At 40.1% G+C, this 12,564-nt stretch overlaps 1 protein-coding gene across 1 annotated transcript; it reads right to left on the reverse strand.

Moving 5' to 3' along the window:
• LOC109842641 (agamous-like MADS-box protein AGL61) lies at positions 10,491–11,213 on the reverse strand. Its single transcript, XM_020411490.1, has one exon. The coding sequence runs from the start codon at positions 11,211–11,213 to the stop codon at positions 10,491–10,493; it is 723 nt and encodes a 240-aa protein (XP_020267079.1).

Below are 12,564 nucleotides of genomic sequence, written 5' to 3' on the forward strand. Positions count from 1 at the left end.
GTGTCGACAAGTCTCTACCAGTGTAGACTGTGTCATACCTGACGAACACCGGAGAGCCATGGTTCGGAATCTTTTGACGAAGGCTTTGACGGATTCCCTCTTCTTCTGCTTAGTAGCGAGAAGGGTATGGATGGAGACTTCCGTATCCTCTTCAAAGAATCTCGACAGGAAGAGTCTCTCTAAATCTGCCCACCTTTGGATACATCCGACAGGTAGTTTCCTGAACCATTCAAAGGCAACTCCCTTAAGGGTGCCAATGAACAATCGAGCCAGTATGGCATCGTTGGATATTACATTCCCAGTCTGTGACTTGAAATAATAAATATGTTGGTTCGGTGATCCCATGCCATCAAAAGTTTGTAGCGTCGGGACTTCAAATTTTGGAGGATAAGGGGCTGCGTCCCATTCGGCAGGGTAGGGCCTGACAACTCCCTCATCTTGGAGCTCGCTTCTGTTAGCAATGACATTGAGGCGGGCTTCCAATTCCTTGATTTTAGTCGACTAAGGATTTTGCTCATATTCTGTCTCTCTTCCTTCATCAGAGGAAGATTCCAGGTTGTGGGCTTCTTGGTCAGAAGCCGTGTCATCAACCATTTTTCCCTTCCCTTTACTTGTGTGAGGTCGGGACGAAGACGTCTTTCCTCTCCGGGAGAGTTCTTGCCTAGGTGGCGAATCTGTCTTCTGAGATTTGGCCTTGTCTGCGACGAGTTGAGTCAACAGGGCCAGGAGTTCATTGATGGCCTCTTGCTGAGATTTGAGCATGGCCTCCTGCTCATCAAGTCTCTTCGCGAGATCTTCATGGAACAAAAGAGCTTGATGACTGGGACTCTGCAATGGCTGAGTGTTCATCATCGGAATTGGTTCCTCTGGCCAAACTCCGATAGTTGACAGGGGGAATAGCTCCTGTTCGCGTCCGAGTGCGTTGGTAGATTCCTTCAAACTCGTTAGCGATTTCTCTGACGGTCGGCGAACGACTTGTCTCAGAGTCATCAGAACTAGGACCTGAGAATGGCCGAGTGTTCATCATCGGAATTGGTTCCTCTGGCCAAACTCCGATAGTTGACAGGGGGAATAGCTCCTGTTCGCGTCCGAGTGCGTTGGTAGATTCCTTCAAACTCGTTAGCGATTTCTCTGACGGTCGGTGAACGACTTGCCTCAGAGTCATCCGAACTAGGACCTGAGGCTTTCCAGCATTGGCGTCCCGAGAGGACCGTAGGAATCAGTCGTTCACATTGAAATGAACGAATGACTTGTTGCATCGATCTTTCTCTCGATGTGAACTCTCTCGAATCTGTTATAAAGATTCGAGGAGAATTACTCACTGATTGTGAGGTTTGAACTGGAACCCCCAGTCCATGATTGGACAGGACTGGCTCTTGGTGAATATGGATCTGATTGAGATGCCTTGAATCCATAAACTTCTTATATCCGCCCCTCAACCTAGTCGCGCTACGCAGAGTATTCGCGGTATTGGATTTGGAACTTGGGACGCGAGGGTCGCGTTTGGCACTTGATACACGAAGGTCGCGTTTGGCACTTGAAACGCGAAGGTCGCGTTTGGGAAATATAAAAATTCTTATTAAAAGAAGATAATTCTTTTGGAACCCAAATAGAAAAGAATTTTGATTTCTTTTTATACAAATTTTCATATTTATAATCATGCAAATCACAAGAAGGTTTTACAAAAATTGTATTCTTTGATTTGTTTTTATTAATTTGAAAACCTAATCCTTTTGTCTTTTGTGATTCTCTTTGAAAAGAAAGAATATTATTAAGATTTTCTTTTCCTTTATTAAATTTGCTTACATTTAAACATATATCTTCATATCTTGATTTAAAAGAAGAAATATCTTTATCTAAACTATTAATTCGAATATTTAACTTATTACATTCTGATTTTAAATATTTATTTTCATTAGATAAATTATCATTTTCTTTTAGTAAAGAAAAATTTTCTTCTTTTAATTCAACTAATTGAGAATTAGTATAAGTAGAGGAATTTAAATCTGAAATTTCTTCACGTAACCTTTTATTCTCACCTTTAAGAAAATTATGTGAAATTTTTAATCTTATAAAAGTTTCATATAATTCATTAAAAGCATCTAAAAGCTCTTCATTTTCACTTACATCATCTTGTGCCATGAAACACATGTGAGCACTTTCCTTTTCTTCAATTTCTTCATCTGAGGATGATTCATCACTATCATCCCAAGTGACCGCCATTGCTTTCCTCTTCTTGTTATTTTGAATATTGTTGAAGTTGTTGAAATAACTTGATTTTTGTTTATTCTTCAACATTGGACAATCTTTCTTCATATGCCCTGGTTTATTACACTTAAAACAAAGAGGGTTAGTTGAATTTGAATTCTTAAATTTAAAATTACCTCTTTTGATGAATTTTCGAAATTTTCGTGCAAACATGCCCATTTCTTCATCATTATCATCTGAATCTTCTTTATCTGAAGTAGTATTAAATGCAAGAACTTTCTTGTTCTTAGATTCTTCATCATTCTTCCTATCTTCAAGTTGTACTTCATATGCCATAAGATTACCAATAAGATTTTCAACCGTAAGAGTTGACAAATCATTGGCTTCTTCAATAGCGGTAACTTTCTTTTCCCATTGTGGAGTAAGTGAACGAAGTATCTTTCTTACCATCTCCACTTGAGTATATGTTTTTCCAAGACCAATAAGAGAATTTGTGATGTCGGTGAATCTTGTGAACATTTCTCCAATAGTCTCATTTTCCTTCATCTTGAATAATTCAAATCTGTGCACAAGAACAGAAATTTTAGATTCTTTAACTTTAGTAGTACCTTCATGAGTTACCTCGAGTGTGTGCCAAATATCATATGCGGATGTGGCCGTTGACACCCTATTGAACTCATTCTTGTCAAGTGCACAAAATAAGGCATTCATTGCTTTAGAATCCAAATTCGCATTGTTCCTTTGAGATGTAGTCCATTCCGCGAAAGGAGTTGTTGGTTTCTCATATTTTGTTTCAACGACGTTCCAAAGTTCGTAGCCAAGAGATTGGAGATAGATCTTCATCCTACACTTCCAGTAGTTGTAGTTCGTGCCATCGAACATTGGAGGACGATTTGTAGAGTGACCTTCCTTGAATTGTGATGTATTTGACAATGCCATCTTTCACCTTGCTCTGATACCAAATGTAGGATCTGAAATAGATACACTTGAACACTAGAGGGGGGGTGAATAGTGTTCTTTTAAAATTATTGCAAAGTAGATAATAAATTGCAAAGAAAAAATGGCAATCTCAGAAATTTGCAAACACAAACACAAGGATTTTATACTGGTTCCACCAAACTGGTGTACATCCAGTCCCCAAGCAAATCCCGCTTGAGAGTTTTCACTATGATTTTGAATAAACTTACAAAATCAAATGCAAACCTGACCAATTTGCAAGTTCCTGCAAATTGCAACACCAATTGACAAACTCCTTGTCAATTTGAACACCAATCTCTAACCCAAGAGACTAACCCTCTCACAACCGAGAGAAAACTTGTTGAAGAAGAACACAATGATCCTATAAGCCTTGAATGTGTAATAATGTGCAGCAGTGGCTTAGGATTCTTTTAATCTTTGTAAAATTGCCTAATTGATTTGTTTTTGATGAAAGTATATAGGCAATTTCAGAAACTCTTCTTTTTCAGAAAATCAGAATGTTTTTCACTTAGGAAATTGCTCAAGAATCAAAGCTTATGGGTATGTATATTTTTCCAATTTTTCTGAACAAATAACCTATATATACCCCTTGAAAAGACAAGTTTTTAAAGTTTGAAAACGTTTAAAAACGGCCAAAAACTGTCAGATATTCAAATTCTGAAAACTGAAAAACTGTCTCTTGTAGTCGACTACTGTAGTCATTAGTCGACTACACTGAGTTCAGACAGACTCTGTGTTTTCGGAAAATGTTCTCAGTAGTCGACTATAATGATAATTAGTCGACTACACTGAGTTCAGACAGAAACTTGAAAATTTATATTTTTCTTCAGTAGTCGACTACTGTAGTCATTAGTCGACTACACTGTAAAAAGACAGAAACTTATGTTTCTGTCAAACATCTCAGTAGTCGACTATAATCTCTATTAGTCGACTATACTGTAAAAAGACAGAAACTTGTATTTGAGTTATATACATGAGTAATCGACTACTATCCTAATTAGTCGACTATTAAGATCAAAAATTCAGAAATAATGAGTTTTTATAATTAAGTTTTAACTATTATTCTAATGGTTAACATAGGGGATTTCTATAGTTAACCAACACACTAAGCCTGTGTTAGTGTATTCTAAAAATGTGTGTGTGTGCGTGTGTGTGATCAAGGCTTGTACAAATATTCTAAGCAAAGAAAAATTCAAATACATTATCTTTTGTTCTTCATTTTCTTCACTTCAAAATGCCTTGATATTCACTTGCACTTGTACATATTCTGATATTGAAATCTGCATATGAAAGTTAGTGCACACAAAATATAAATTGTTATCATCAAAACATTATCATGGAGAAATGATATTCAACAATACTTACCGCCTGTGACAAATCTGGCCTCGTACATACCATCGCGTACATCAAGCTCCCAACCGCGCTCGCATATGGAGTCTTCGACATCAACTCACGATCTTCAACTGACTTCGGTGAGAGACCAGCTGAAAGCTTCAAATGGGCTCCCAATGGTACACTAACTGGCTTCGTATCCATGCTAACATGGAATCGCTGTAGAACTTTCTTCAAATAAGCCACCTGTGTCAAACAAATTCTGCCATTTTTCTTGTCTCTGCCGATCTCCATCCCTAAAATGCGCTTCGCCTCGCCCAATTCCTTCATCTCAAACTCATTTGAAAGCTGAACTTTCAACTCATCTATAGCCGACCTGGAAATAGAGGCAACCAACATGTCATCGACATAGAGCAACAAATAAATATACGCACCTCCTTTCAACTTGCGAAAATATACGCAAGGATCAAACTGGCTCCGAGTGTACGAATGACCAAGCATAAAACCATCGAATCGCCTATACCACTGTCGAGGAGACTGCTTCAAACCGTATAGCGATTTCTTCAGTTTGCAAACTAATTTTTCTTTCCCTGCAGCTCGGAATCCCAATGGCTGAGTCATATATATTTCTTCATCAAGATCACCATGAAGAAATGCCGTTTTCACATCCAACTGATCTAATTCCAAACCATACTGTGCCACCAAAGCTAGCAAAATCCGAATCGAAGAATGCTTCACCACCGGAGAGAAAACCTCATTATAGTCAATACCTTCCTCCTGTGCATAGCCCTTCGCAACCAACCTAGCCTTGAATCTCAACGGAGTGCCTTCAATGCCCTCCTTCTTCGTGTATACCCACTTGCAACCAATTGCTTTCCGCCCCTTTGGAAGCTCAACAAGCTCCCATGTATCGTTCTTATGAAGAGATTCCATCTCCTCCTGCATAGCCACCTGCCACGAATCAGCCTCCGAACTCTGCTCGGCCTCTCTGAATGTAGTAGGCACTAACTCATCGATACTCTCCACCGGAAGTGCATACGCAACTGTGTCGGCATACCGTGCTGGCATCTGTATGTTTCTCCTCTGTCTCCTAGCCGCAATAGAATCCTGAACCTGAGCCGTCGGTTCCTGATCCTGCACATTTGTACTCGTATCCTCCGTGTCATCGTCGTGCTCGCCTGGCGTCACCTCAGTCGGCACCTGCATGGATACTGTACCATCTGGACAATGTGGAGCTGCATCGATCTCCACCACCTGCGATATCTCCTCCGTCGGGTCGCTCTCCACCTGATGAGAGCTGGGAAGCTTCAAGATAGAAGCCTCATCAAATGTGACGTCCCTACTCAGAACAATCTTTTTATCAACTGGATCCCAAAGCTTGTATCCCTTGACACCACGCTTGAATCCTACAAATATGGCCTTCCTAGCTCGAGGTTCCAATTTATCAGTTCTAACATGATAATATGCAGGGCACCCGAATACCTTGAGCTGGTCATAGTCATGTGCTGGCTTTCCCGACCACATCTCCATAGGGGTTTTCCCCTCAATCGCAGATGAAGGCAGCCTATTAATGAGGTGGCTCGCATATGTAAGTGCCTCAGCCCAAAAGATCTTCTCCAAACCACTCTGCGACAATAAGCATCGGATCTTCTCCAGTAAAGACCGATTCAACCTCTCTGCCACCCCATTTTGCTGCGGTGTATGACTAACTGTGAAGTGTCTCTCTATGCCCTCGTCTCGACATAGCTGCTGAAAGGGGTCAGAAGTATACTCACCACCGTTGTCGGATCGCAACGTCTTGATCTTTCTCCCAGTCTGCAGTTCCAATCTCTTCTTCCACTCCACAAACAAATCTAGGACTTCACTCTTCTTCGTCATGGTGTACACCCAACAACGCCTAGAATAGTCATCTACAAAAGTGACGAACCAATGTCTACCACCAAGTGATGCAGTCTTGGTGGGACCCCAAACGTCTGTGTGCACGTAATCCAGGATGCCCCTCGTCTGATGAATGGCAGTCCCGAACTTCACCTTCGTCTTCTTGCCAAGAACACAGTGCTCACAGAACTCAATCTTCCCACTCTTGGCTCCCTTCAATAGCCCCTGCTTGCACAATGTCTGCAGTGACTTTTCACCTGTGTGCCCCAATCTATAGTGCCAAAGTCTGCTCATGTCCGCTTCTGAAATAGCCGAAGCAACCTGGCCAATCTCGGTGCTTCCCTTCAGATAATACAAATTCCGATTGCGGACTCCCCTCATCACCACCAATGATCCCTTAGTAACCTTCGCTACAGCGTTTTCGAAAGTCACCTTGAATCCCTTCGCCTCCAAAGCTCCAACTGAGATAAGATTTTTCTTCAGTTGAGGAACAAATCTCACCTCCTTCAACTCACGGACTACTCCATCGTGCATCCTAATCCGCACGGTACCTATCCCACAAACGCCACAGGATTGATCATTTCCCATGACAACAACGCCCCCGTCGACTTTCTCAAAAGATGCAAACCAGTCTCGCCTAGGGGTCACATGAAAGGTAGCGCCGGAATCAAGCATCCAATCTGATGCATCCACATGGTTCACCTCCGGAGTAATCAGTAGAGAAAAGCACGAATCATCGGAATCATCGCCTTTCGCAATGTTCACCTCATTGGCCTTCGGGCCCTTTTTCTTGCTATTCTCCTTCTCTTTGAGCTTCGGGCAGTCTCTCTTCCAATGTCCCTGCTCCTTGCAGAATGCACATTGGTTCTTTGTTAGTTGGTGACGGCCTCTAGACTTTGACCTCCCTCTGTTACCACCTTTCGGATATGGGCTTCTACCTCTTGTCGACAAGGCCTCTCCTGAAGTACTAGCGCGGGAAGTCTCCTTATCCTTCCTCCTCAAATCGTAGTTCGTCAAAGCGTTAGTCACTTCACTATAGCTGATAGAAGATCTCCCGTTCAACAAAGTGAGCACGAAGGTATCATACTCCTCATCCGGTAAGGAGCCCAACAAAATAATCGCCTTGTACTCATCCGATATCTTCTCATCAACATTCGCCAAGTCCGACAACAACTTCGTATAGTTGTTCACATGAGCCGCAAGCGAGGTGCCTCTGGACATCTGGAATCTGAATAACCTACGCAGCAAGTGCAATCGGTTCTCAACACTCTTCGTAAGGTACTTATTGTTGAGAATTTCCCACATCTTCATCGCAGACGTCACCCCAATCACATCATACTTCAGCTCCTGTTCCAAACAGGACCTGATCACCCCACAAGCGTTCCTATTCATTTTCTCCCATACCGCCTCTTCATATTTAGGTGGCCTCTCGTGGACCATGATGGTCTCTTCCAAATTTTGAGCATTTAACGCATCCTGTACGTCGCTCATCCACAAACCAAAGTTGATTTTTCCGTCATATTTCACCACACTAATTTTGGTGTTTTGAAAACCAACTTGTATTGTACTCGCCATTGATTTGCTGCTTTCACCTTCTTCTCCCATTGCGAACTAACTCCAAATTGTAGAGAAAGAACAAATTTGATAGAATTAGGAACCACCCAACTGAACCCTAGATCGGATTCCAAATAGATCTCCTATCCACACGAGGAAAGCGAAATCTCCAACGGCAACTCCTAATGCTATCTCCACCGAAGCCGAGAACTCCAAGAACTAAGCTTCACACAAGAATCTTCCTCCACCAAAAAACCCTAGATCTGAAATCTGGGCTCTGATACCACTTGTTGCGCGCAGCGAAAATTTCGGCAGCACTTCGGCAGCACAACAAGAGAGTCAGGTCGCAATAAGAATTCTTGTTTCTCAAAGGGAACAAGAATCTGAAGCCTATATCCTATCAGCTATTACAAATCACACAAAAGCAATACAACCAATTTTTACGTGGTTCGGCAAATTGCCTACGTCCACGGGGCAAGGAGGGGGGAGATCTACTAATAGAGGGAGAGAATACAACTAGGGTTTACAATCACTCTCAATCTAAACCCTCAAACAAACTCTCAAACCCCTCATACAATTATCTCTCTCAAAAGGTGCACAAAAGCCTTGCACACCTGCTGCTTCTCCTCTGTGTTCTTCAACTGCAGTCGCAAAAAGAGAAGAAAAAACCAAAGCTCCCACAGCCTGCACGCCGCTTTTCACCTTTGCATGCAGCCGCAATCAAAATCCTTGCTCGCCTCCAATAGCTACCGCAAAAAAAAAACCTAATAAAATAATGTTTATATAGGGAGCAGGCAGTTGGTTCGTGGGCCGGATTTGTTTCTGTGCACGAAAACAAATCCATGCGGAAACAAACCGCGTTCTTTTCCGTGTGGTAGACCCCACACATCACACTCATCTTTATCGCAAAAGAGTTAAATCACATGTAACTTAATTAAGTAGATGAATAGACAGATAAATGGAGAAAAAAATATTAAGTTTTAATCTTTTTTATGTTAAAGTGATCAATTGAGCACAAATTCCTTATCTCATTCTCTTCTGAATGTTGTCGACGATGATCTCCGTCTCATATACAACTAAACCATACAGAATACAGCAATAGTGCTTGAAGATGGAAAACAAATGTTCCTCCTTTGCAGCATATTTTGATTAGTTTTGAAACAACTGTATATGTTTCAATTCAATTCATTGCTATGGTCTTCTGAACTTCAATGACTGTTTTTATTTTTCAGCATCCGAAAGAAAATCATACCTCAAGAGCTTCAAAGTTCAACATCAGTTCACAGTCCAGATCAACTGCTAAAACAAAGACTGAAACCAGCTCCAGTTCAGAATCAGGTTCTTCTCTTTTTCAAATGCTGAGGCAATCATCTGTGTAGTTTGATAGACACTTGAATCAAAGCAAAGCTAGCCATCAAAATATCACAGAGAGTCAAGCTGCATGCCTATCAATTTTCAGCCTTTAAATTGGGAAAAAGAGCCACAAAAGTAGAATCCAGGGTATGATGCCTAAGAAGAGAACCAATTTGAGAATATATCCTTTAGAATGGTTCATTACATTGTTTTTAGAGTAATAATTTATTACACATGTTTGTGGTAAACTTTTTGTAGATTATTTTCTTTATTTTTCCATGCTTTTCAGTGCTAAAATTGCATACATTGCAGTAATAAGTCCCTGGAATATAGGTTATGCATAGTATCTCAATTTTTACTGCTTAGGAAATTATTCACATAAGCCCCCTCGAATATCTCTGGTCTCACAGTGATTGCTTGGGAAAAGCCTTAACATATTTAATTCTACAATTAAGGGACTAGTTTATTTGGAAAATCTTTCATACAAGGAATGTGCATAATGACTTCCAATTAACCCAAATCAATTTGAGATCTAATAGGGTACAAAATATATTCAGTAAAAAAATTTCCTTGTCTTTTGGACATTAAGAAAACTTCATAAATTTGTAAGCATATTTATTTCTCTTATTAAGTTTCAAGGGATATAAATGAAACTACAACTAATTAATGAATTAAGAATTAACTTTCACTCACAAAAGAAGCGTGTGCAAGTTTTCAAACCAAATATTTTTAACAAGTAAAAGTAATTTTTAGCTACATACTTTAATATTCATGAACTATGAATTATTTTTCAAATAAATAGAGCGTAATATTCAATGTATAGTAGTGAAGATTCAAAAAGTATTTGCGGTCCTATTCAAATTCAAAGAAATTCAGAGCGACAAACTTGGTTCGATTCGTTGCTAGCCCTATTTATAAATATTGAAAGATTATTCCTTGAGAGTAACGAACTAACTAATTTTACAAAGTATTTAAGAAAAAAGAAATAAAGAGAGAACGTGAATGCTCTTTACCATACACAGCACACAATTCAAACTTTCCTTAAGATCATCTTTGAATCCTCTCAACAAAAGAGTTCCAAACAAAAAAACCTAATAAAATTACTAAATGAACAAATAAAAAACTAAACAACCTAACCAAAAACTAAGCACGTCTTATTCAACTATATGTATCAAACTAAACCTATATTAAAACGACCATTCCTCATAATCCTCACCATAACCAAACCCATTACTCCCATTAGCCATAATACTATCATCGTTAATAAAAGGAAGAGTAGAAGGGGGAGGTGGCAAGTACAACTGCCCCTGATTCTGCCCGAAATTACCAAGATACCCTCTATGGTACGGAACCGGATTTCCCGCCATACAAAACTCAAAAGTAGTAGGGGGAGGAGCAACCCTCTGATGGCTCATCATCACCACCTCCACCTCCCTCTTCAAACCCTCCAGCCTCATCTTCAACCACTCGAGCCCCTCCAATCCGACCCCGTCGAGCTGCCCGTCTCCGAGCCAAACCTCCTTCATCACCCTCTCCAACTCCCCCTTCCTCTTCTTCTCTGCCTCGTACTTCGCCGTCAACGACGAATACCTCTCGTTGAGGCCCGAGACATTCAACGTGACCCCTCTAGAAGTCGAGGTATTTTCCCTTGGCCCGTTGGCCCGGCCCATTAGGTACCGGTCAACGACGTAGTCGACGGAGGGGTGGCCGAACGAGAAGGGCTTGCCTGCCGGAGAGAAGACCAGGAGACTGACCTGAGCGCCGCAGAGGATGGAGAGCTCGTTGGCTTTCTTGAAGAGGCCAGCGCGGCGCTTTGAGAAGCACACCTGGCGGGATTCCTCGTTTTCGATGCGCTTGATTTCGATCTTCTGGCGGCCGATGCTCGGCTTCCTTTGCCTCTTGGTTGCCATTGTGTTCGTGGAGTTTGAGAGGGGTTGAAGATTCAATGAGGAGATGAGTCTATATAGAGAGTGATGGGATCGCGTATGATTTGATTACCTTATATAAATATGGGTTGATTGAATTAATCAACTATGTTAATTAACATATTTTTTGATAATTGATGTACATATGATTAGTTACTTTGTATATAGCTTTGAATTGAGAATTAAGGGATCAGCCAATTAATGAATGATTGTATGAAAATATTCTGATTGGAGAAGATGACATAAATGGCAATGATGCTAATATCTGTTCAGATTTGATTGGTTGTGTTTTGGTTTTGCCTGTGAAAACTCACTCGGGACTAATTTTTGTTCGCCTTCATAATTAAACATAGTTCTCCCACGAAGTAAGGTAAGGTGCTTATTTGATTGTTATAGCTTGAAGAAGATAAAGGGAACGTTTCTTAATTAATTTGCTTATAATATTATTCACGTCATGATTTGATATTTTTTTTAATTGATTTTCCATTGCATCAGTTAGTCGAAAGACTTTCCACATTTGACAAAATCTCTAGTATATTTCAACCCAACAATTAAGGACCCAGTTATTCCAATCAGTAACCAATAAACCTTCTACGACCGAAAACATCAAAAAAATTAAGGAAAAGGAAAAAAAAAAAAGAGGCAACACTTATTAGAGCTTGAGGAGGAGATTTGGCTTGGAGCTCATTCTCGACTTTGGATCAATCTCATGAGCAAGCATACTTCCCTTCTCAACCTTCGTGTCTTTTCTTTATCAAAATTTTCCTTCCATCCAGATATATTCCTAAAATAATCGTGTCTAATAGTAATTGATGGTTATTATTTTGTATGCGTAGCCTAGAATATTTTATTTTTGTTAACTATTAGATTTTCAGAAACATGATTGTACATATGCTTTCATTAATTAATTCTTGGATTGTGCACAATTCAATTAGACTATTCCACTTGCTCTTTTAATTTATTACCTTATTAATTAATTATATTTCGTCTGGGTCCAGAACACAGGTTACGGTTAAGGTCAAACTTGCTGGAGGTTAAATAATCAATATCAGTTGACAACTATGGTCGTTCATAGTCCTTCACTTACTGGGGTTTATTGCTAATAATTATGAGCCCGGCCCTCTTTGTGATTACTAATCGATGATATTTATAATGACAGCACGGTGCTAAGTGTGAGTGAGTTCCCCATGGTATTCATGGCTAATGACTCGAGTCATTATTTATCAAATCAGTAAGTGGAAGTTAGTCTTCATACATTGAGTTTTATTTCTTTAAGTTTATTATTTCTATATGTATAAAATTATGTATATTCTGAGATTTAATCAATATATACATA

This window comes from Asparagus officinalis, chromosome 5 (genome assembly GCF_001876935.1).
Source record: "Asparagus officinalis chromosome 5, Aspof.V1, whole genome shotgun sequence".
NCBI classification, from domain to species: Eukaryota; Viridiplantae; Streptophyta; class Magnoliopsida; order Asparagales; family Asparagaceae; genus Asparagus; species Asparagus officinalis.

What these genes read in the sequence shown, in the direction of transcription:
- LOC109842641 (XM_020411490.1), bottom strand. Translation starts at nt 11,213, where the DNA reads ATGGCAACCAAGAGGCAAAGGAAGCCGAGCATCGGCCGCCAGAAGATC.